We start from the raw sequence: 24,600 nt of genomic DNA on the forward strand, positions 1-24,600 counted from the left end.
ACTTTTGTTCTGTGTCATAATGCGACTCTGCCCGCCTAGGGGACAGCAGTCTGTCTTTCCGCGTTTTCTTCTTTCCAGACATGGAAGACTGCCTACTTCGACGCATCCTCGGAAGAGATGGATTGCGGGACTCAAAATCAGCAAACCTGTTACATCAGCAATGCTTGTGTGTGTCTGGCAGAGCTCTTGGAGCGGTACCGCGGTACTGCCTACATATCTGATGAACGTTCTTTCTTTTTTCTTTTTTTTTCTGAAGCCCACTTCTGTGCAACTCACATCAGGAAGGGAAGCAAAAACTTGTCTAGACAAAACAGAACAAGTTTCTTTCAAACTTGAGTAGCCATTATGTATAAGAAAGTGCAAGAGATAGCACGAAAACGTATATCACGTCAGTTTTGTAACTCTGCATTTGAATCAGCTCGTCAAATCACTTGGGGAAATAATGCAGAAAGAATGCGACGTTTCGTTAAGGTTTCCCAAAAACATGCACACCAGTGACACACGGATGTCGCAACATTACCCAAGCAGCACAATGTACTGAAAGTCGAGTGCAATAGGGGTGGGCGGGTAGGTGGAAGGCCTTGAACAGGCTCCTGCAACTAAAGAACATTGATAAGACACATACCGTCCACCCCTATTGCACTCGACTTTCAGTACACTGTGCTGCTTCGGTACCATGTAACTTGTAGACTACATTCGCACATGCGCTACACACTTAGAAGAGGTTAGCTGTAAGAGAACTGCAGCACTGATGCCATGTGCTTGCATGTATCTGACATTCCTGCAGCGCTGAACACTCGCTGCTTGCTATTTCGACCTCACAACCGGCAAACGTGAAATTCACCTTCACGAAATGTGGTTGATCAAATACGCCGGAACTTCGCAAATAATATGCTACAACTATAGCCTTCTCTTTGGACAACCCGGTTACGCCTGCCAGAAGTATATGAGCAGCATTTAATACTTGTTCGCCCTCCACGCATCGAGAATTAACATTGTAGTTCTGAAATCTCAAAATCTAAACTAAGCAACAACCTGGATACGTCCGCTATGTTAGAGTTTAGGTGCGCCACACCTACAGGTCATGAAAAACGCGAACAGTTTCGTATTCGAAAATGATTCATGTGACGTGCATTGTTCATGCGATGCACCGTGTTGCCGAAGAAATTTTCTTGGCGTTTCCTGAAGTGATTCGTTGTTATCAAATACAAAAAAGGTCTTTCTCAAGGCTCCTTCCTGGATTGCCATCTTTAGAGAGCATGCACCGGACGTTCCTCTGCCGCCACAACCTATCCTAACACGATGGGGAACAGAGATCAATGCAGCCGTATACTACAGGGTGTTACCCTATAAAAGTCTACCCGTGCCGCCACGCCGTATTCGCCAATTACTCAATGCAGGTGGCACATTGTGCGATCTTTATACAAAGCTCATAAGGACATTTAATCTTGGTAAATTTCAAAGTGATTGAGTGCCGCAGCACGAAGTTATAACTCAAAACGTGCAATTCCCATAGTCAAAACAAACAAGATGGCGCCGTTGAGAAGAGCACTTGACATGCTGCTCCCCACACGACAACGTGTCGCATATCCTGCCAGCTGGATGGAACTGCAGTTTTCATTTCGTTTTCGTGTAACTGTCATATTTTGCTCAGAAGTAAGCAACGTGAGGAACGAAAAATGCCAACGCATACTAAGCAGTCGACACCCAAAAGGGATGCTAACTGAGAGGCGCCATCTTGGCTGTTTTGACTACGGGAACCTCACGTTTTGAGCTATAACTTTGCGTTACGGTGCTCAATCACTTCGATATTTACCATGATGAAATGTTCTTATGAGTTTTATACGTAGGCAACACATTGTACCGCCTGCATTGAGTAATTGGCGAGCACGGCATGCCGGCGCGGGTAGACTTTTATAGGGTAACACCCTGTATATGCTCAGCATTTTAGCACAGTGAAAAATGTGTTACAGCAAGTGGAAGATGATGCTGCTTCTGTGAAGGGTGCAAGAAACTGTTTTAACAATGTAGAGATTGAAAGGAACCTCGCATATACTGATGCAAATTTCTGTTGCCGGCAAGCATGAAGAGACTGGAAACAGCTGCACTTCCTCTGAGTGAATCTATAAAACCTCTCCAACGTGTCCGCTCTGCGCTCCAATACCTGGAAGGGAAAGGCTCCAGTGCCACTGTGAAGATGGAAGCACCTATTCAGAAGAATCAGGGCCCATCCACGCCGCTCGCAATTGGAGAAGTCTAATCGGCAGCAACGCGCCTGTACGAGGTCAAGACCTAAGCACGCATGAGGTTTCCTGTTTCAAATTTGCCCCCGTGACGTCGTGCGATGTAGAAAGAAGCTTCTCCCAATACAGGGCTCTCTTCAGAGCAAACAGGGCTGCTTTCAACTTCAAGAACTTGCGAATGAGCTTTACTGTAGCACGCTACAAGACAAGTGATTTTCCAGAGGAACTGGATGAATAAAAGCTTGCAATATTATAGTGCCTATATTTGCCGGTTTTGCTGTTTTTAAAGCCTATATGTCCGCCTATTGTGACCCTTTTTAGTGCTTATTGAAGTTTATTGAAGTATGGAATTAAAATGACTAAATACAAAGCTTAGGGATGAAATTATGGGTGTCATCCTGGCCCTGTTTATTTGGTTTGATTGCTTCGTTTATATTATTGCTTGAGGACATCGCGATAGGACGTAGACGTAGACGTCCTTATCTCGTAGGACATAAAACGAGAGGAAGAATATAAGCATTAATCACTCGAGGTATGCAATTAGAAACGGGAACAAGAGCATGTTGCTGATGGAAGTTAACCTTGGTTGGCAATTCTGGGCCTGTGTGAGGATGTCTATTTCCCCGGCACTGTTTTTCTTTTTTTTACATTTCACAAGTGTCACCACCCAATCCAGCCCCAATTCAACTCTCTTTCTTCACTCTGTTCATGAATGTGAGTTTCAAATCATCACACAGAAAGAAGATGCGGTGGGATACAGACTGCATCTTTACAGCCATTCCGGTATGCACATTACCATGCGCTTCTTCAAGTCTATGGGTTGAAGACATGCGACAGAACACAATTGACACTTGGACAGCCTCTTTCATGTGTACGTGGTCTCTGCACTTGTACGGCTTCTATACCAAGAGTGTCATGACTACTTCTGAAGCCACAGATTCGCTCTGGCCTGAACGGGCCAGTTCTCTGCTCACAGCTTATTCTCTGGCTAGTGTGTCTTCGTGCTGTCGTTGAACCCTGCAGGACAGAGGTTGCATTTGTATAGCTTTGCAACCATGTCAGTCCACTTGTAATGCTGCAGCTTAGTGCTCGGCCTGAAGTATGCAGAGCAGAGAATGCTCTTGTATGGCATCTCGCCTGTGTGTGCCCGACTGTGATGCACCAGGTCTGTGCTGTGGCTGAATTCTGCCGGACAGAGATTGCTCCGTAGGGCTCCTCGCTCATGTGTCTGCTTGTGACACTGCAAGTTCTTCCTGCAGGGGGCAGAGGTCGGATGTTTATGGCTTCTGGTCCATGTGTGTCCACCTATGATTACGCAGACTCGTGCTCTTACCGAACTCTGCACGAGAGGGATCATGGTTAGCGGGCTCCTCTCTCATATGTGTCCACCTGTGACATCGCAAGTCGTTGCTGTGGGCTCTGCAGGATAGAGGCCGCATGTCTGTGGCTTCTCACCCATGTGGGTCCTTTTGTGATTGCACAGACCTGTGCTCTGGCTGAACTCAGCTACACAGAGATCGCACTTGTATGGTTTGTCGCCAGTGTGTGTCCGCTTGTGACACAGCAGGCTTGTGCTCTGGCCGAACTCTGCAGGACAGACATCGCACCTGTAGGGCTTCTCCCCCGTGTGTGTGCACTTGTGATACGACAGGCTTGTGCTGTGGCTGAACTCTGCAGGACATAGATTGCACTTGTAGGGTTTCTCGCCCCTGTGTTTTTGCTTGTGATAAGGCAGGCCCGTGGGCTGCCTGAATTCTGCAGGACAGACAGTGCATTTGTATGGCCTCTTGCCCGTGTGTGTTCGCTTGTGATGCCGCAGCTTCATGTACTCGCTGAACTCTACAGGGCAGAGATTGCATTTGTACGGCTTCTCGCCTGTGTGTGTTCGCCTGTGACGCCGCAGGCTCGTGATCTGGTTGAACTCTGCAGGACAGAGATCGCACTTATAGGGCGTGTCACCCATGTGTTTTTGCTTGTGATACGACAGGCTCACGCTCTGGCTGAACTCTGCAAGACAGAGGTCGCACTTGTATGGCTTCTCACCAGTGTGTGTTCTCTTGTGATGTCGCAGCTTTGTACTCTCACTGAACTCTGCAGGGCACAGATCACACTTGTATGGCTTCTCGCCCGTGTGTATTCGCTTGTGACGTGACAGGCTTGTGCTGTGGCTGAACTCTGCAAAACAGAGATCACACTTGTATGGCCTCTCGCCCGTGTGTGTTCTCTTGTGATTCCGTAGTTTCGTGCTCTCGCTGAACTCTGCACAGCACAGATCACATTTGTATGGCTTCTCCCCTGTGTGTGTTCTGCTGTGACGCCGCAGGCTCGAACTCTGGTTGAACTCTGCAGGACAAAAATCACACTTATAGGGCGTGTCACCCATGTGTTTTCGCTTGTGATACAACAGGCCTGCGCTCTGGCTGAACTCTGCAGGACAGAGGTCGCACTTGTATGGCCTCTCGCCCGTGTGTGTTCGCTTGTGATGCCGTAGCTTCGTGCTCTCACTGAACTCTGCAGAGCAGATATCACACTTGAATGGCTTCTCGGCCATGTGTTTTCGCTTGTGACGTGACAGGCTTGTGCTCTGGCTGTACGCTGCAGGACAGAGATCACACTTATATGGCCTCTCGCCCGTGTGTGTTTGCTTGTGATTCCGCAGCTTCGTGCTCTCGCTGAACTCTGCATGGCAGAGATCACACTTGTGTGGCTTCTCGCCCGTATGTGTCCGTTTGTGATACAACAGGCTCTCGCTCTGGCTGAACTCTGCAGGACAAAGGTCGCACTTGTATGGCCTCTCGCCTGTGTGTGTTCGCTTGTGACGCCGCAGCTTTGTGCTCTCACTGAACTCTGCACAACAGAGGTCGCACTTGTGTGGCTTCACACCCGTGTGTGTTCGCTTGTGACGCGACAGGCTTGTGCTCTGGCTGTACACTGCAGGGCAGAGATCACACTTGTATGGCTTCTCGTTTGTGTGTGTTTGCTTGTGATGCAAGAGGCTTGTGCTCTGGCTGAACTCTGCAGAGCCAAGATCACCCTTCCATGCAACCGATGCTGTGTACCTGTGCAACCCTTCTCCCGTGTGACCTTTTGCATGCACTCGCAGAGCTGAAGCATGAAAGAATGTTGCGGAACATGTGTTGCAGATAAATGGCTTCGTTTTGTGAGTTTTGAGGTGAACTTCCAGGTGGCCAATGTCAATGCATGTAGCCAAACAAACAGTGCACTTGTACAGCCTATCTTTCTTGTGGGCGCACGTTGTCGATTTGCCTACTTCCCAAGCCTTGCTCTGATCTGAAAGTCGGTCGTTTGTAGTGACCAGTGAACTGTTGAATTGTGGTTCGTCTGTTGCTGCAGTGATCTTGAACAGTGGATTTGCAGAAGTGCAATCTGAAGATGCTCGATCACAAGTGCCTGTGGGCTGGTCCTCAAGATGAAGCCCTGTGCTTTCACTTGCTCCTGAAATTGCAGATATTGGAGATTGAGAGCACGGACAACTTGGTAGTCGACTAGCGAAAGGACAATATTTGCTCATAAAATTAAGGCACAATTTTGCTCAAAACTGTAGTGCCATAAAGAGGCCACATTATTTATGGAAGGGTGAAACATGATAGTCATCTGCCGTTTTGTTCTCATACATCCGGCACTACGGTATTTCATAACCGAGGTCATTCGAGGTCAGTTGTGCTGATAGAGTGAAAAAGTGATACTAGCGAAAAAGGAAAGTATCGACTGCCAGAACCAGGTGCCCACCACCAGAGCATTCGTGAGTGAATCACTTTCTGTGGAGCATGATATCGTCCTCTGATTGAGTGATTGGTGTTGAGGACTAGGTTGTCCGGAAAAGGAAGAAGCAGGAGAAGCAAGGGGCGTGGACCTTGGGGGACGTTTTGCACTTTTTGTAAGAAAGAAGTAAGGTTTGTTAGTAGAACACTGGTTAAGCTGGGACAACCTCCTTCCGCGCTTAACACAATTGTTGGTGCCGAAACCCGAGAAGAAAGGCTGACATCCTAGATACCTATGATGGATAAGCTTGGGCGCAGCAGAGCTGTATTTCGTAGCGCTGTCATAAGACGTCTCTCGTCCACCACCAAACTCCTGCAACAGCCATCACCGACCCCTTTCGATTTGCAGGAAGCCATTGATGATCTCTTGGACAAGGCATCCCCTTGCGGCATTAAACGACAAGATCCGTTGACAACAACACTTACGAAGATGAAGTCACGACGTCACTGGAGTATCAAGAAAGGATTTTTCATAGTGTAAACCGCATGTGTTTCCTCTTGAATTCTCGCACCGGAGATGCTCAAGTACCAACTGACCATAGGATGAATCAAGAGGCAGGACATCAGTCTGGCGGTGTCGATAACGCTGACTTGCAGGAAGCCACTGATGACCTCTTGGACAAGGCATCCCCTTGCAGCATTAAAAGGCAAGATCAGTTGACGACAACACTTACGAAGATGAAGTCCCGACGTCACTGGAGTATCAAGAAAGGATTTCCCATAGTGTAAACCGCATGAGTTTCCTCTTGAATTCTCGCACCGGAGGTGCTCAAGTACCGACCGACCATAGGATGAATCAAGAGGCACGACATCAGTCTGGCGGTGTCGATAACGCCAACATTCTCCAGAAAAATCCCAGCTCCGCAGGCTCGTGTACAACGTCTCAACGGGTGTTGTTAGCGAAGCTTCAAGTCCCTGTCTTTTCCGGCGAGCTGCGTGAATGGCAGGGATTCTGGGAACATTTCAAGGCGACAACCTATGCTCGGCTGGACCTCCCTGACATAGAGAAATTCAAGTATTTGCACACTTATTTGAGTGGAGCAGCCAAACGTGCTGTCAAGTGGATTTGACTAAGCGAGGACAACTACCGTCTGGCAGTAAAGCGGGACCCGCATACGACGTTTTTCTTGACGGAAAAGCGCACAGCTCCGCAGTTGTGATTTCAGCTCGACGGACAACCGCTGAGTCCACCCGCATACGGCGATTTCTCGACGTTTCCTTGGGCGGCGTTGGTGATTCTCAGCGGCATGGCCTCCGAAACCGCTTGCTTCGTTTTTAGTCACGAAAGTTAACTAGAAGACCGTATGCGAGGGAGAGCTAAGGTTTAAGGTGGAAAATGTAAAACAAAATACTGCATACATATAATTTATACGCGATCTCCCTCGAGGACGAAGGAAACACGACAAGAACCAGACGACACAAACTTAGAACCAGCAATGACCATTTATTTAACATCGAGGGGTCAGGTTTAGGAGAGGAGATTGCAAAAAGAATGTACCAGGGGGTGACTACAAAAGCTTTTACTTCTGTCACAGCTCAACAAGAATCCGAGAACAGTAGTTTAGTGAATATGAGGCTCTTTCAGGGTACAGAGAGCGTGTAACGCCTGAGGCTCCCGTCCAGATGTGTGGGCCGACTGGGTGGCCTCTCCTGCACCCCAAGCTCGGGGAGCCCAAGAACGGATGGGAAGCTTCAGTTGCTTGTTCAGCAATTAAACACGTACTCTCCGAGTGACACTCACGTCTGTTGTCTCCTGCAGAAACAACCATCACAACAATTTGTCTTGCAACTGGAACGACTTGCCTTTGTTCCTTGCACAGAAGGAATGTTCCTGCGTCCTCAATTGGAAGTCATACGCTATCTCACTTGTCTGTTAAGTTTCGTACACACGAAATGGTAAACGGTCAATGAACGGTAAACGAATGGTAAACGGTCCACCCGGTGCACACAGCCGTACGCCATGACAGCTAGCTGCGCCGCTGTGCCAGCGGCAGCTTCCGGCAAGACACCCGATTGGTCAGGACGGACGCACCACTTCCAGCGTCAACCGTAGAGATCTGCTCACCACAGACGTCGGCGAAACAGGTCTGCGCCTATTCTTTTCGGAGCCCAGCGGAAAACCGTCGAGCCGTCGATGCTTTTCCGTCGAGAAAACGTCGTATGCGAGTCGCCCTTAAGTGAACTCACCGAGCAATCTGGGCGGATCGACGTACCTGTAGACAACCACATCGATAGTATCTTGTCTATCACTCCTGTACAGAACTCTTCTCAGTTATCGAAACTTCGGGAACTGCATGAAGAAGTGCAGTTCCGGACAAGTGCACTGGATAGCGCGGGTGTTCCATCGCCAGAATACGCAGTCGTCATTCACAGAGTCCTTCTGCATTCCTTGCTGGATGACATCGCCATTTTATATTGGCAACGCATGAAAGATAGCGAAGACTCTGCACCTCGGGTGCGAGCAGAGCAAGTGAAGGCAGCTATGAGGTTCCTTGAAGTCCAGATCGAAAGTTGGGAAGAGGCTCAAGCAGCCTGTCCAAGAAGCCAGAAAAGTGCTCCACTGAACAGACCCCAAAGTACTCACGTTTTTCCTCAGAATTCTCACATTTGGCAATACCCATCGCCCACATCCATACTGTTGTCGGCGCGTCACAGTCACCCTTCAAAGCAGACACGCTTCCAATTCCGTCACGCTAGATGCACAGGAGGTCCCGGAGGTTTGCACCGCGACAGCTTTGCACTGTGCAGCAACGATTTGAAGATAAGTGTCCTGGTTGGCTGTGATTTCTACTGGCACGTTGTGACCGGACGTATGGAACGACTTGGCAGCCACATGTGTGCTATGGAAACTACGTTTGGCTGGGTAGTTCAAGGAGCCCGACCTGAGGTCTGCAGTTCCACAACACCTCTCCCCTGCCCAAGTGTCCTCTTCAACGCTTGCATGGAGGGCAGTAGCGCTCCCTATAAGCAAGTTGGTACTAACCCTTCGGACATGTGGAATCTGGTGCGACCAGATGTGGGCGTTTGTCCTCACGAGCCTCGCCCTCACCTCAATTTTCTGGGAGAAAAACTTTCCTTATCTCACCTTCAAAAAATTTTGAAAATTTTTCCTCACCTCACCTTAATTTTCTATTCAAAATTTTTCCTCACCTCACCTTAAATTTTTTTTCGAAATTTTCCTCACCTCAATTTTTTAAAGCTATTTGTGTATTGGATGTGATGTTCACTGGAATTGAAGAATCTTCATCATTAAAGTCGCGTTGGCTTTGAGTGACTGCCAATGTAAATGCATATACCTCAATAGTGAGTGCATATAGGGTGTGGCAGGAAACGTGTCATTTGACAATAATCAGAAAACGGCTTAACGGAAAAATATGGGGTAAACAACTTTCTTTTGAACATTCAGTTTGCCACCAAATAAAAATAGTTTCATCAATTTGCCACTAAAATAAATTGAATTTTCGAAATTTAACTCGTGAAATTGCTTAGTCAATGTAAATTTTTTTTTTTTTGCTGGCGGATTTGGCCTAATCAATCACAGAAAACGCTTCGTGGAGCGATTGTTACACCGGTAAAAGTTGCGCGAAAATTGAGGTTTAGTTGCAGGTATGCGAACGACGCACAAACTCGGGCGTCCGATCAGCAGCGAGAGAGGAGGACAGTGTCCGCCCATGTGAGAGAGAGAAGCTGCGAAAAGTAGGAAAGATATCCCGTGTACGCGCGGAAAAAGTTTTCAAAAAGTACGCGTTCATAAAGTTTTCCTCACCGCACCTCAAATTTGTTTTTAGTTTTTCCTCACCTCAAAAATTTGAAAACTTTACTCACCTCACCTCATTTTTTTATTTTCCTTACCTCACCAAAAAATTTAAGCTTTTCCTCACCTCAAAAATTTGTTGGAAATTTTCCTCACATCAGCTCAAACATCACCAGACAATTGATCCCCACCTCACCTCAAATATCGTGAGGTCAGGGTGAGGAAACCCTCACCCTCGCACGCTCTCGTCAGGGTGCCCACCTCTGGGCGTGACTTGCATAACAGACTCCCTGGAAGCGTCCAACATCCAAGAGCATGAATCCCTTGTACAATTTCGGAGTGCTGTGTGCAGGGAATCATCAATCGCTACGTAATTCCCCGTATGATTAAGCCGGCCAAGTGTTCTATCACATACGAGCCTCGCAATTGCCGGAACTCTACTGCAACGTCAACCTGAGCGTTTCACCACCCAACTGGACATATTCCGAGAATATGACAGGGGGTATCCAAACAAAGGTCATGCAGAGTGGGTGATCGAATCAAACCTAGACACGAACCAGGTTTACTATCTGCCTCACCATGCCATGGTCAGACGTGAAGCCGTCACTATGAAGGTTCATCGTCTTCGATGCCTCCTCGCATTCTCCAGGAAAGCCGCTGCTCAACGATATACTGAACAAGGGCGTGAAACTCTGACCTAACCTGCTACAGTTACTCTTGCAATTCAGATGCAGCCGGATCGTGCTCACAGCAGATATTTGAAAGGCATCTCTACAGATTTGCATTCGAAAGGAAGATCGGAACGTTCCCCCGATTTCTTTGGATAGACCAGCTTCTGACTGCTCAGCATCACGTTCCAGATTTTGTCGTGTGGCGAATGACAAGGGTTCCCTTTGGTGCATCATCAAGTCCATTTCTCCTAGTGGCCACTTTGCACTATCACTTTGACCTCTGGAAAGGGCATACCTGCCACCTTGGGAACATCTAAATTAGGGAGATTTCAAAAGCGCGGGGGGGGGGGGGTAGGAAAAAGCCGATGTTGGGAGACTTTTATTTGCACATGTAACAGGAGCACACTTGACCCCAGCAGGCACATCAGGCATAAGTTTTGCAGCAACAAACTTTGCCCTCTCCAACAAACTACCTATCTGGGTGTCAAGCTGTGACAAAGTTATGACAATTTCTCAAAAGAACGTGAAGACAACAGGGTTGGCTACCGAAAATGGAAACACAAACGAGAAACGGTAACTACCGAAATTCAACAGGAATCGAAAATGGAAACGGAAACAAAATTGTTTTAGTTTCTACTACAGAAACTAAAAAGTGGTAACGTTAACGGAAACCAAATTCGCAGGACGTTTCCCTCAGTGTTTTCGCGTTAATATGAAAATTATATATATCCGCACTATTCTTCCAGTCATCATTCATTCGTTCATTCATTCATTCGTTTATTTTCGGGACTTTCTTTCGTGTTGAGCCCACTGTGCAGCAAGATGGACGCGAAAGTTTTAGATGACGTGTTATTTTTGCGCACGAGCGGGCACTTTTGAAACTTAAAGGCATGTATTTCCGCAACCTTGAGAGGCATTTGCTTGCGGTGTATAAGATTCGTGACGAACTTTGCATTAAAGTCTTTAGTGTTTGTGTTTGGTGTGGCTGTCCTTTTGTATCCAGTATTTAACTAGAATATCTGACATGAAAAAGCCAAAACCAGATAGTACGAGTTCCAGATGAGAAACAGAAACCAATACTGAAATTACCTCAGAAACAGAAACGGAAAGGAAATTCTTAAAAGGAAACGGAAACAGAAACCGCTACCGAAAATTGTCGAGAAACGGAAACAGAAACGGAAACGAAAAGCCGAGTTTTTTAGTTAACGGAACCGGAAACAATAATATTTTCGGTAAAAAACCCTGGAAGACACAAAACTATGCCTATGTTCTCCTCGCGGTGCTGAACTGCCTCACACTCAACACTACTCGTTCAGCACTACCACTAATGTGTCTGAAATTCAAAAGCCTATCTGGACTTCCCAGGAGAGCTTAAACATAATAGTTGTTGAACAACTTAGTTAACGAGTCATTAAAAAGTAGTTTGCATAATACGTCAGAACCATCAGTCATAGTTGTACATCGCTGTGGTCAGTTCAGCGCGCGTATCATGAGCTCTTAGTTCAAAGCCCAAAGCCCAACCTTTCTTCGTGTTTCCAACTCCCGACGTTGCAAAGAGTTTTGCATCGTCGCGAGTTTGGAACACGGAGGACGAGGGCTCGTGCGGATAACATCGTAGTCCTTGTCTTGGTTTCGGAAAGACTGACCTAGCTAGCACTGTTTGTTTTGGCATTTGAGGCGCCGCGCTTGTGCTTCCTCGACGTAACATGGGTGACAATGTCGGTCCACCCTCCATGCAGAATGGTGATGTCCCAGCAGTAAACTGTGCAGAACACTGCCCTTCCTGGACGCGATCACGCGTCCCAATTGATCTGTGTATTGCGTATTGCTTCAGAAACACGTGTAGATACTTGTTTTGCTTACACTGAGCCGTGACGTGGAATATGCATGGCAGAAAGGCACCTTTGTCGCACGAAAACATGGAGGAGATGCCCGGAAACTAGAAGTGCTAGAACTAGAACCATACCATGACCAGAACTCTTGAACTCCGCAACATAGAGGCTCCGGAAAGAGGCAGCGATGCCGATGGCAATCGGGCTGGTATTGGATTGATGTTTTCGTCTGTGTGCCCAGAGAAAAAGCAGGCGTTTGAGATATAGAGGGGGAAACTGCATTTTCCGGGAGATTTGCTTCTCGGTCGTACAATCTTACAAACCGGTCTGAAACCGGGAGTCTCCCGGATGAATCGGGAGAGTTGGCAGGTATGAAAGGGACACACCCGGAAGACGCTACTCGACTACAGACGTCTTTCAACGTCGACGACCTCGTTCTGGGCACGACTACTGAGGCTGAAGCCTTACACCTGTACTGAACAGCAAAATCCATTTTGGAAGACGCAGGCATGGAACTAAGGAAATTGTGTTCTAATTCCACAATGCTTATGTGTAACATCAGAGTACCATTATTATTATTATTCAACAACCAGTTCCTCGTGGACAACGTTTCCGTCGATGATGTCAGCATCTGCTACCAAACGCACTGCTAACGCACTAACGCACGCATGCTAACGCACGCAAACGCACAGCATGGCCTGCTACCAAACGCACTGTTTTACAAGCCTACTGTAAAGTGGAAACTTCCTCTGCGACCGAATGGCTCATTATTTTTATGTGTACTTCTCCCCGCACTTCACGGAAAACGACCGGCCACCGTGGGGTTTTACCGTTGTTCCTCCCACACACGTGGTCTGGAAGCAGTCACCAGATTCTGACTCCAGAACACACAGGATCGGGTTTCTGTGAGCCGCGCCTCGCACATGTCCGTAGCCGGCGAGAAGAGGTAATAAATTTTGAGTTCGAAGACGTTGGGTCAGTCGAGCTAACGGTTGTGCGAGGGGTGTCGTCTTGTTATATTTTTGCTGAGTGTTTTCGTTTGAATAGCGCGAAAGGGGGACATCGGGGGGACGAAAAACAACCCGGAGAGCGGGGGAGTTTGAGAAGATAGAGGGACTTGGCCTGCGGACTCCGTAGCAAACGGACCTGCTCGGAGGCCCAGAGTGACTTTGCATTATGATGTACATTTTGTCCACTTAAAATCTATTGCTGTAAATAAACCTGTTACCAACTATTGAATATCGTCTGCTGTCGAGTACCTGCAACTCAACCGTCATAATCACCGACAACTGGCCAGCCTCGGGGATTCAAGTGAGAGGAGAAAAGAACCACCTTTACTGGCGCAGTCGACAGGGATCACCATGTTGGCCAGAGGAGCAGCAGCGATTATCAGCACGAAACGGACAGGCAAGTCACTCATAACCGCAGCCAAGGACAGCAGTATGGGCTGCTGGTGACGACGAGCCGTGACAGCTGAGTAGGAAGAAGCACCGCGACGGACAGCGGAATCGGAAGCGCATCTGCGACGGACTGCAGTAAGTGCGATTTTCCCGACAACGTTCAGCAGCACGGCGACGTCCCAAACCACCGCGACGGACAGCGGAATCAGAAGCACAGCTGCGACGGACTGCAGTAAGTGAGATTTCTCCGCGACAGCCAGCGTAGACAACGACGCACGAGACCGCCGCAACGGACAGCGGCATCCAAAACAACTGCGACGGACTGCAGTGAGCAAGACGCCACCGACAACGGTCAGCGCCGAAGACGAGGTACGGCATCATCGCGACGGACAGCGACACTCAAGACACAACTGCGACGGACTGCAGCGAAAGTCGCCGTACAGGCAACGGGCAGCAACAGGAACTTCGGACAGCCAACTGGGAGTGGACAGCGTTGGAGCGCAGCTAACAGGTAGGAGATTACTTGCACTCCTCAGGGTCCAGTGTGGTCAGTGACAAGAATAGAGTTGGCTGGCGCATGCCCACGCGCAGTGGTACGGTTTACACTGTTAACGACGGGGGGTTGGTAGCGGCCAACATGGCATCGGGTCAGGGTGACACACCAACAGAGAGTCAGGATGGTATCACGCCGGCGGGGAGTGATCTTTCGGACGTATCACTCGAGCGGCTGAGACTTGAAATTGAACTTGAAAAGCAACGGGCGCGGCGCATTGAGTTAGAAATATCACGTGCGAACAGCGAAATGTCGTCGAGAAGCTCATCACCCCCACCAGTATCGCGAGAGGATACACTTGAGCGCTACGCTAAAAAACTAAAAAGCGTGCTCCTGCCGTTGCCATCCGATCTAGAAGTGCCGGTGTGGTTTGATGGTATAGAAGGGATTTTTCGATCCTATAAAGTACCGGACGAAATCCAGAGCCATCTAGTGCTTCCTTTGGTCACTAAGCGAGTAAAGCACCTCTATTCCAAGCTTTCTACGGGCGAGCTAGACAGCTACAAGGCGGTAAAGGACGCCGTACTAAAAGAACTGAGGTTAGCACCGGCAGAGTACCGGAAACAGTTTCTAACGTCGACGAAATTGAGGGATGAGGGGTGGACACACTTCGCGTCTAGGCTCAAGAGTTATCTCATGTACTACGCTAAGTCGCGTGACGTCGACAGCTACGATGACCTAATCGAGCTGGTAGTAGCCGATCAGTTGAAAACCGTGATCTCTCCAGCGGCGTACGAATACGTCAAGATTCAGGAGGGGAGCGAATGGGTCAACGCGGCAGAAATTGCAGAAATGGTGGACGCCTTCGAAGAGGCGAGGGGTATTGGAACGGCGAGTAGGGACCGTACGTTACGGGCGGCGGGACGACCACTGCAACGCGCAGAGAAAACGGATAGCAATCGAGGTCAAAATGCCGTACGATGCTTTATTTGTGGAGGGCCACATTTTGCGCGAGACTGCCCTCAGAGACAGTCAGAGGACAGGCACGTACAGGCTGCCGTGAATGTGGCTACCGTGTCGGCCGCGCCGGATTACGCTGGAGTTAAGGTAGCTGGCGATACGTTGAACCATGGAATAAATGAATACAGGACTAACTACGCAACTGCGAAAGGGGCGGTACAGGTATCTGCATTGCAGACTGTCGAACTGCGTAGTGGGAGCACAATAGTACAAGCTGTGGTGGATACAGGTACCGAGCTAACAGTAATGAGGTCCAGTTTGTTTCCAAATGAAAGCGCGGAAGCCACGGACACTGTAACGCTTGTGTCGGCATTCGGTCAAAAGGTCAAAGCGAAATCAGGAACATTGTCGCTTAGCATACCAAGAAAGGAAAGCAGCCACCGCGGCGCCGAAGGATCTGGATCCATACTCTGCGCCTTTACAGATGAACTAGCCGCAGGCACGGACTGCCTTCTTTCGGGAGGAGCATGGGAACTCCTGATCTCGGGTATGATGACTAACGCAGGAACCAGCGCGACAATAGACGGTAAAACCGCTAACGTCAAAGGGGACAAAACATGCTTCCAAGGTGGGCTAAAGGTCCCAGAGTCGGATGTGGCCACCCGGGAGATGACGGAAGCAAAACCGCGCACAGCCAAAAATTGGTTGTTCGGTCAAACAAAGGGAAACGACTCGAAAACCACAGCTATGAGGGGGCGCGCGAGACACGAAAGTCACAACTCGGAAGTGACAGACAACGCGTTGTGCAGGGAGAATAGGCGTGGGCTCGTACTGCCGCAGGCCGTCATAAAAGGGCGAGAGGAGAAACAAAGCACCGATGCCTGGGCAGCGGATGCCCTATTCGGACAGTCCAAGATGAGAATGTTGAGAGTGCAGCGAAGCCCACACTGTAGTACCGAAGTACTGTCGAGGTCCCAACACCGCCGTAGGAAACGGTGGAAAACAAAAAGTGACAACCCTACCGTCATGAACCGGAGGGGAGACAAACACGCGAACGCAGACGCGCTCTCTAGATTAGTGTGAGGCGGTCTTTTGTATTGTGCATATTTGTGGAACCCTGAGTTTATGCAAGTGGTCTTCTCTGCATGGGCTGATTCTCTTCGCGTGTTTCGTGTATTGTGTATTTTTCGTCATTGTCACTAGTGTGAGTCGCACAGGAAGTTGTTTTGATTGTGTCAGAACAAAAATGCCCTGACACACTCTTGTGGTGGGAGGTGTAAAGTGGAAACTTCCTCTGCGACCGAATGGCTCATTATTTTTATGTGTACTTCTCCCCGCACTTCACGGAAAACGACCGGCCACCGTGGGGTTTTACCGTTGTTCCTCCCACACACGTGGTCTGGAAGCAGTCACCAGATTCTGACTCCAGAACACACAGGATCGGGTTTCTGTGAGCCGCGCCTCGCACATGTCCGTAGCCGGCGAGAAGAGGTAATAAATTTTGAGTTCGAAGACGTTGGGTCAGTCGAGCTAACGGTTGTGCGAGGGGTGTCGTCTTGTTATATTTTTGCTGAGTGTTTTCGTTTGAATAGCGCGAAAGGGGGACATCGGGGGGACGAAAAACAACCCGGAGAGCGGGGGAGTTTGAGAAGATAGAGGGACTTGGCCTGCGGACTCCGTAGCAAACGGACCTGCTCGGAGGCCCAGAGTGACTTTGCATTATGATGTACATTTTGTCCACTTAAAATCTATTGCTGTAAATAAACCTGTTACCAACTATTGAATATCGTCTGCTGTCGAGTACCTGCAACTCAACCGTCATAATCACCGACAACTGGCCAGCCTCGGGGATTCAAGTGAGAGGAGAAAAGAACCACCTTTACTCCTACGCACCTTTATACGACTCTCTGGGGCTTCTGGTACCGTTTCTTGTGCGTGCAAAGCTCTTGTTCCAGAACATTTGACGTGAACACTGCGTCTGGGACACCCTCCTAACACAGGATTTGCAGTCGAGATGCTTGGACCTGTGAACTCCCTGACCTGGTGACTTTACGTGTTCCATGTTGCATCGGTGGAGCAGTAAATCCTTCCCTGCCTAAGGAGGTCCATCTCTTCTGCGATGCAAGCCCACGCGCATATGGAGTTGCTTTGCATGTGCGACATCAGGTGTCACTGATAAGTCACGCATTGGTCCCCTACGACCAGTATCACTCCCTCGACTGGAGTTACTAGCCTGCTGATCAGCGGCCAGGATGTGGCTATACCTCCGCAGGATAACCGAATATTCGCATTACAGGCCTGACTCATCTGTTGCACGTTATTGGATAGCTGGCAATCCTGACTGCTGGGAGACCTTCGTCCAGAACCGTGTTCTGGAGATACAATGTGTCACCAAAGCAGTGGGCTGGTGAAATTGCCCATGCAAGGAGAACCCCACCGATCTTACACAAGGGGAACACGCAACCTTTATCACGCGAAAGCCCATATGGCTGGAAGGACCAGCCTGGTCGGTGGAGTCCGAGCGAAGTTGGCCTCCCGAGCTTCCTCACCCCCCCCCCCCCCCCCCGACTCAAGATCTCATGACCAGTGAGTCGGTGCCTGTGTGCGCAACGACAACGCCACCTACACCTCACCTACATGAACAGTTGCTCAGCGTGCAGGACAACAGTACGTTCTCCAGACCTTTACGTGTTACTGCATGGATTAAGAGCTTCATTCACAACACACGGGAAGGCGACATCCTCGTGCGGGCCGCTAACAGCAGCAGAGTTGCACGACACAGAATTCTACTGGCTTCTGTATGTTCAACGAACTTTGTTCACCCAGGAGTACGCTTCGTTACAAGCCAGTCGACCTATCCCATCGAGTTCTGTCATCCTTACGTTGCAACCTTTCTTGGAACACAAGGGCTTACTCCGCGTGCGAGGTCGACTGCAACAGCTTGATGTGTCAGAGGAGCACAGGCACCCTATTCTGCTGCCTTGCAATCATCGCGTAACGGATCTGCTGATTACTGCAACGCATCTTCGTCTTCTAACGGAGGGAGTATCTCCTCTTCCTGCGCTTGACGCATCACAGTGTGCCAAGGCGGGCATCAAAGCTACGGGCTGGTGACATTGTTATTGTTGAGGACGATACCGTGCCTCCCATGATGTGGAAGATAGGGCGACTCATCGGGGGCCTTCCCAAGGCGAGATGGCGTCAAACGATGTCTTAAGGTCATTCTTCGGAACGGCCAAGGGGTCCAACGCCCAATTCAACGCCTGCGCCTCTTGGAGGCAGACGTGCACATCGCCGCCGCGGGAAGATGTTGAGGATTAGGTTGTCCGGAAAAGGAAGAAGCAGCAGAAGCAGGGGGCGTGGACCTCGAGGAACGTTTTGCACGTTTTGTAAGAAAGAAGTAAAGGTTGTTAGTTGAACACAGGCTGAGCTGGGACAGCCTCCTTCCGTTCTTAACAACTGGTATTACTGTGGATAACAGAAGTTTCTTCCGCTCTTAACAAAGCAGAAGACAACATCACTAAGATCATGGGCAAAACAGAGAGAGAGAGAGAGATTATGGTTTTAATGGCACAAAGGCAACAAAGGCCATAGACCGCCAAAACTACGGTGGGCAAAACAGCGACAATAAAATGCAGGATGATTATAGGACCCGGACTCGGGTTTTTCGAACAAACACTTGTACACCTCCAATTTTTTCCACATACACCTCTTCTGTAGTGCCATGTTTTGGGGCAAAAAAGTGTGTTAATTATGCCAATATGGTATTCATTTAACTAGCAATTAAATAAATGCTGACCAATCATAGTCATAAAATAATTGTTTTTTAATTATTCATTAGCACCGCGAAGCAATGGTGGCTATGAGCGGCGTACAGACACAGAAAGGTGGAGAGAGTACAGCAGGAAGGAGTGGGGGACTAGTATGCGTCCTGGGCCGACTTCAGGGGGAGCTGTGCTGACATTAGTCCGGAAAAACTGCACGAAAACCCAGGGCAAATCTCAGACAGCACAGCCAGTGTGGGTATTCGAACCCACGTCACCCCACAGTCTCTGCGTAGAATGCGGTCATCCTAACCACCATGCAACGGGAGTGGGAAAAAGTTGTTGTCGGTGTTTGGGTCTTGAGCCTAAGCAGGGCCACGCATGCGCATTACATTATACGCATAACATGATGCACAGGAGGTGTTGTTCCTCTCCGCATGTCCTGATCGGCGATACTGGAAAAATTCTCAACCTGCGGCTTCACTCCAGGGCGGTGTAGCGTATGGCAGCAAGAACAGTGTTGTTGTCCAGCAGCTGCCACAGTGGTCTTGTCCGCTGTCCTGTCTTTCTTTTAGCTTCAGTGAAGTAGCACGTTCCCTTTTTGTGGATGTTGAGTGGTTTCGGAATCAGCATGAAGTGAAGAAAATGTTTGAAGCAACAAAGCAATGAAGCAAGCCACGTTTCCGACTCATACGTGTAGTAGCTTTGTTGCGAATGTTTTCATGAAATACGGAAAGAGTGCTAGAAGGTGCGGTAGAGTTTGTTGGTTGAAACTGATTATTGTAGAAAATTTCCTATGAAAATGTTAAGGAAATGTATGATAATGTTGTTTTATGTAACATTTTTATTTATAACATCACAACAGGTTAAGCTACGTTGGGTCGGGCCATAAACGGGGTCGTTATAGACAACGTGTCATGAGGGCACATCTTATATACCATGGAGGTAAGAAACTAAGGAGAGGGCTAAAAGATCGGAAGGCCGTGGGACCCCTCTAGCGGTCGCTCCTGGCAATACCACGCCCATCTAGTTGCCCGGTCACGTGATCCCCACATGTTTCGGCGTTATGGCGGTCTGCGCGGAGGCTTTGAAGTTTAGCAAACTTCATCTTCAGCAAACGCCTTACCTTCAAGGAGTCCATTCGCACAATACTTTGAAGGTTATGGTTGTTTCAACATTTGCCGCGTGATAAATCGCAGCAAAATAGCAAAACAGAAGAGAAGCCAGGCAATGTCACGATGACGTACGTATATCTTCTAGCGATTTAGTGATCCATTGCTTCCACACTGAGATGATCTACCTTGTGTTTCAACGGGTGTGATAACTTCGAACTCCAAATATGTTATGAAAGCGGAAACAAGTTATTCGGCCGCAGCTCGTCTCTGTATTCAGGTAAGATACGCCGCGGACATGGAGGACGCCATGTTTTATGACGTCTTGCCGTGACGTTTATGGGTCACGTGTGTGGGCAACTAACCACAATGCCATGCGCGAGTCACAGCACACTCGCTTGCATTGGGAGAGGCGCTTAGGGCATCTCCTTAGTTTCTTACCTCCATGTTTTATACTCGACATTCCACCGACTGCTATGTAGAGGGCTGACGTAACTGGCCAAAATTTGTTCGTTCCGTGTCTTTCTGCATGTGCAGTCCTGGAGCAGAAATTTCATGTAGCGGTTGAAGCTCCATATGTTCCCTTGATTCAACGTAAATTCAAAGAAACATCAAAGGTGCATCAAAGAAAAATTTTTGCCCATACTGGGTGGGGAAACGACCTCCAGACCCTTGGTACACATCTTGGTACACATCTGTCGAGCAAGTCATAAATGTTGTTGACGAAGCTGGATACGTTGGTAGCGTTGCCGTCAAATTGGTAGTGGAGCAGGCAGAGTAGGGCCATGTAGGACGTGCAAGGACTCTGCACAGTGCATGGCATAGTTTGCAATGTCTGCAACAGGAGAATCAAAGAAGGGGCTGTACATTATGTTCGTACATTTGTATGACATCCAATACGGACCAGTCCAACACCTCATCCTCAAACACGCACAACGTGTACAAGGCGTTTGTGATCGCACCCCATAAAGAGCGGCGACGGGTCCGACAACCATATGGGTGTAGAAACAACGCTTAGTACGGGCAAAAATCGGGTATTGCTTGCTGATTTCGTAGATGGAATGCTCCATGTGGACACTTGATGCTTTGGAATGCTGATGAGTCTCTCTTTTGCAACATAGATGAGTTAGTTGGTGGACCGCCTCAGCAGCTTGTGTGTAGCGCCCTGGGCTGGAACGCTACTGCAACAGTTGTCGTTTTTGGAATCTGTACCTTGAGGTCCTACAAATAGTGCTTCCAATATTCCGCCGTCGGTATGCCGGCTATGCCCTCGTTGTTCCAGAGTCTCATTTCTAATGTACGTGAGCCAGTCTGTTCCCACTTCGATACAGTAGAGCTGTCCAGGGGGTATTAGAATAGACGAGTAAGCATGTGGTAGAGATCCTTATCTGTGGTGTCCGCAGCCCAAACTGACGAGCGATGTGGACGTCTAGAGATGCCTGCAAATATGGAACATCGGCATTGCCCACCGGTCCAGCTGTAGTCGTGGGGGACGTGGCTGCATGGGAGCCCCTCACAGGGGTGTTCAGAGTCAGCAAAAATGGCTGCTGTTGTGGCCAGTCTTTTTCTTTGATGGTTATGGTAGTCAAGCAGTCATTGAGCAAGTTGAAGAGTGTCTGCAGGGTGTCTGCTGGGAGAGGAAGGACAATGTACACAATTTGTCTTCGTTTAAAAACACTACAAAGACGTCTGTTGTGTGGGCTGTAGACTGACGACAGGTTGGCTTGTTGGCTTGTGGCCTAATCATCATCACAATTTAATAAAATTTCAAGAAATTTTCATCTGCCACAATCAGACTGCTTTAAATCCTTCATGGTATATTACTCCACCTAGATAAATATCTTTCAGAGTGGATGATACCAAGAAGGTCCACAAATATGTCTTCCAAACAGACATCTTTAAAAGGACGGTAGCAGCTGTTTGTCCATTTCGAAAATACGGTGTCACTTCATTCCTCGTGGACCACGGTATCGAAAATCCCACGCGAAGGAGTAGCATAGCTTGACCGTTATTAGACTGAATACATGTCAAGAGCAGAGGACTCGTATTGAGGGTGTGCTGGAATTCTCTGTCTAGAAACAACAACGGTATTAAGAAAACGGCAAGGCATTAAGGATTAAGGCAAGGATTAAGGCAACGGTATTAAGAAAAGGCCGTAGTTGAAATATGGCCTTAAACCCTGGGAGGCTGCCAGATGGTATCCGTGAAGACGTTTCGCCGGTGATGTCTACACCGATAAACACATCTGCGAACGCTGAATGAAATGTAGTTAAATCACATTTCTTCTCACTGTGAGCACTCGGAAACAACGTTTGGTTTGCACTTCGCCAATTTGAATGACAGCAAACGATATGTGTTTTGAAGCGATTTCATTTTATTTCATTTAGTATTTTATTTCGAATTGAAGGAAATCTGCACCATCTTGTTCGTGGCGTTTGGTTACGAGACTTCGGCTGTTTCTGTTCTTTAAACTGTCTTGCGGGAGCCCCACTGCGCTTGCATCTCAGTTTCGTCGCAAAGGCCGTATGACTGACTGGCAAGAATTTAATGACCGTATGCATGTATCCCTTTAAGCCGTAACTGTGCCCGTCTGACAGGGGTATTAAGCACAAAATGGTCATTGTTTTTTTTTTTTTTTCTTAAGACTAATTTTCTGCAAAGCCTGTTGCACTTTTAGTCTACAGGTTCAAATTTGCAAAGTTTTATGCATTCATCTGTCATAGTTCTTGAGTTCACGGAACAGTGAACCTTCCTTCCTTAAAATGTTCTTTTATTAATTCAGTGTTAGCGCCGTCAAGCAACTGTTGCTATGAACAGCATACAGGGATGGACAGATGGAGATGGGTCAGCAGGTAGGAGAGGGGAATTAGCGTGAGTCTTGGGCTGACTTCAGGGGGAAACTATGCAGACGTTTGTCTGGAAAATCTGCCAAAACACCCAGGGAGAACCTCAGACAGCACAGCCGGTTCGGGGATTCCTCGTAATATAGTGTGTGAGCCTAACGTCAATCTATTCCTTAATAAATTGTGCCATACTAGCATATAGCGCTATTGATATGTTGTTTATAATGATTGTTAGTACCATGAAATACTATAGCATGTTCTTAAGCAAGACTTTATAACTAGCCTCGGACTTTTTCGGGTTAAACATGTCCTGCCCCGATTATTAGTATTGGTATGTTTATTATATACAGACACAGTCCTTTACAACGAACTCCAAGGGGTCGCGGGAAATATTCGTTGTAAAGGTGATTTCGTTAAAAAGAAATGTGCAGCGATATTACAATCCAGAGTGACCATACTAGTCGCGATGCAGTTTTATATACGTAGACAGAACGTGAAAGGTATCACGCGCATGTGAAAGTGTCTGTTGCTCCAGCGGCGTCAACAAGCACGGGGTCACGGTCCAATTAAAAGGGCAGTAAACGGGTATACGAGGCGCAGTTTTTGAAATGCACTGCGATACATTGCCGGCGCTGAACGTTTTGAAAAAATTGTTGTCGCACGAAAGTAAATAATGGCTCCAAACCTCCTGAATATTCACTGCACTATTTTGCCCTCATGCCCAGTCCTGCGAAGCCCTGGCGACGATAGCCACACATCATTTTGACGTCGCGCACCATCAACCGTTCAAAATGAAGGACACCCCTACACTGATTTTGTTGTAATATGCGGAAGTGAGGTCAATTCTGAACATAATTACAGTTAAAAGGTAACAAAAGCCCAAAATATTCCATTTCATGTGCGCGTTTTTGTTTTCAGCGCTGTATTTCTCCGCAAGGTCACAGCGATGTTCCCACAACAGGTTCTCTCCCCGCATGCCGCTGCTTGTGTCAACGAGGCCTGTCATTGGTTAGAAGTCCAAAATCTCCCCCATCTCCAGTTACATGTGCATGACGTGTAGGAAGGAGAGACTCACACGGATTATGCACTGAATAGCACTGTTTCGTGGTAAAGACACTCAACTAGAAGTATGTAAATCAATTTCATAATTGGATATTGTGAGCCACGTCCTTTCACAGAGCACATTAATTGGAGAATATTCGTGAAGCTGTTTAGTGCCCCATTAAGCTTCCGCTATCACAGTATACTACATTCGACCCGTGTTCAGCTATCCTTGATTGGAATAACCTCCCGCCCCACATCGTTACCATAACTGACCCGTCTCAATTTCGTAATTCTATTTCCAGTGTATAAATCTTGCGTCATTTACGATACCTTGTGTAACCTACTTGTATTGCATTGTTGTTGTTGTTGTTTCCATTTGTTGTTGCTGTTTTACTGCTTTTTTTTATATGTATTATTTTTTTCCTGACTTTCCTTTCAGAAAAGTAAAAGCATTTCTGTTGCATCACTCGTTTCTTTCTCTTTCTTTGTGTGTTCCCCGCCATTGAGTACACAGTAGTTCACAACAATTTTACCATAATTATCACCTTCTGATGCAGACTCTCTGCAGTGCTGTTGCTGGACTTTGTGCTCCATTTGCTCCTGCCCTGCCAAGATTGCAACATTGTAGGGCTCCGTTTTCACTACTGTGATTGGTTCTTCATCTTCATCTCGAGGTTCTTCTTTAATACGACACATACCAGG

The 24,600-nt window shown here is 48.0% G+C and overlaps 1 protein-coding gene across 4 annotated transcripts in view; it reads right to left on the minus strand.

Annotated features, from left to right (window-relative positions):
* LOC135378647 (zinc finger protein 271-like) overlaps nucleotides 1–24,600 on the minus strand; it is a 33,963-nt gene extending 9,363 nt beyond the window's left edge. The window contains exons 1-2 of one of the 4 annotated variants that reach the window (XM_064611734.1): nucleotides 24,444–24,600; nucleotides 2,637–5,699 (exon numbers count right to left, since the gene is read on the minus strand). In XM_064611734.1, coding sequence (XP_064467804.1) covers nucleotides 3,619–5,699; nucleotides 24,444–24,594 — 2,232 coding nt within the window. In that variant the 5' untranslated portion in view covers nucleotides 24,595–24,600 and the 3' untranslated portion in view covers nucleotides 2,637–3,618. Of the gene's footprint in view, nucleotides 1–2,636; nucleotides 5,700–12,416; nucleotides 12,598–24,431 lie in introns of those variants that run through there. The other 3 variants (XM_064611733.1, XM_064611735.1, XM_064611736.1) reach the window with 3 other exon arrangements.

This window comes from Ornithodoros turicata, chromosome 1 (assembly GCF_037126465.1).
Source record: "Ornithodoros turicata isolate Travis chromosome 1, ASM3712646v1, whole genome shotgun sequence".
In the NCBI taxonomy this organism is placed as follows: Eukaryota; Metazoa; Arthropoda; class Arachnida; order Ixodida; family Argasidae; genus Ornithodoros; species Ornithodoros turicata.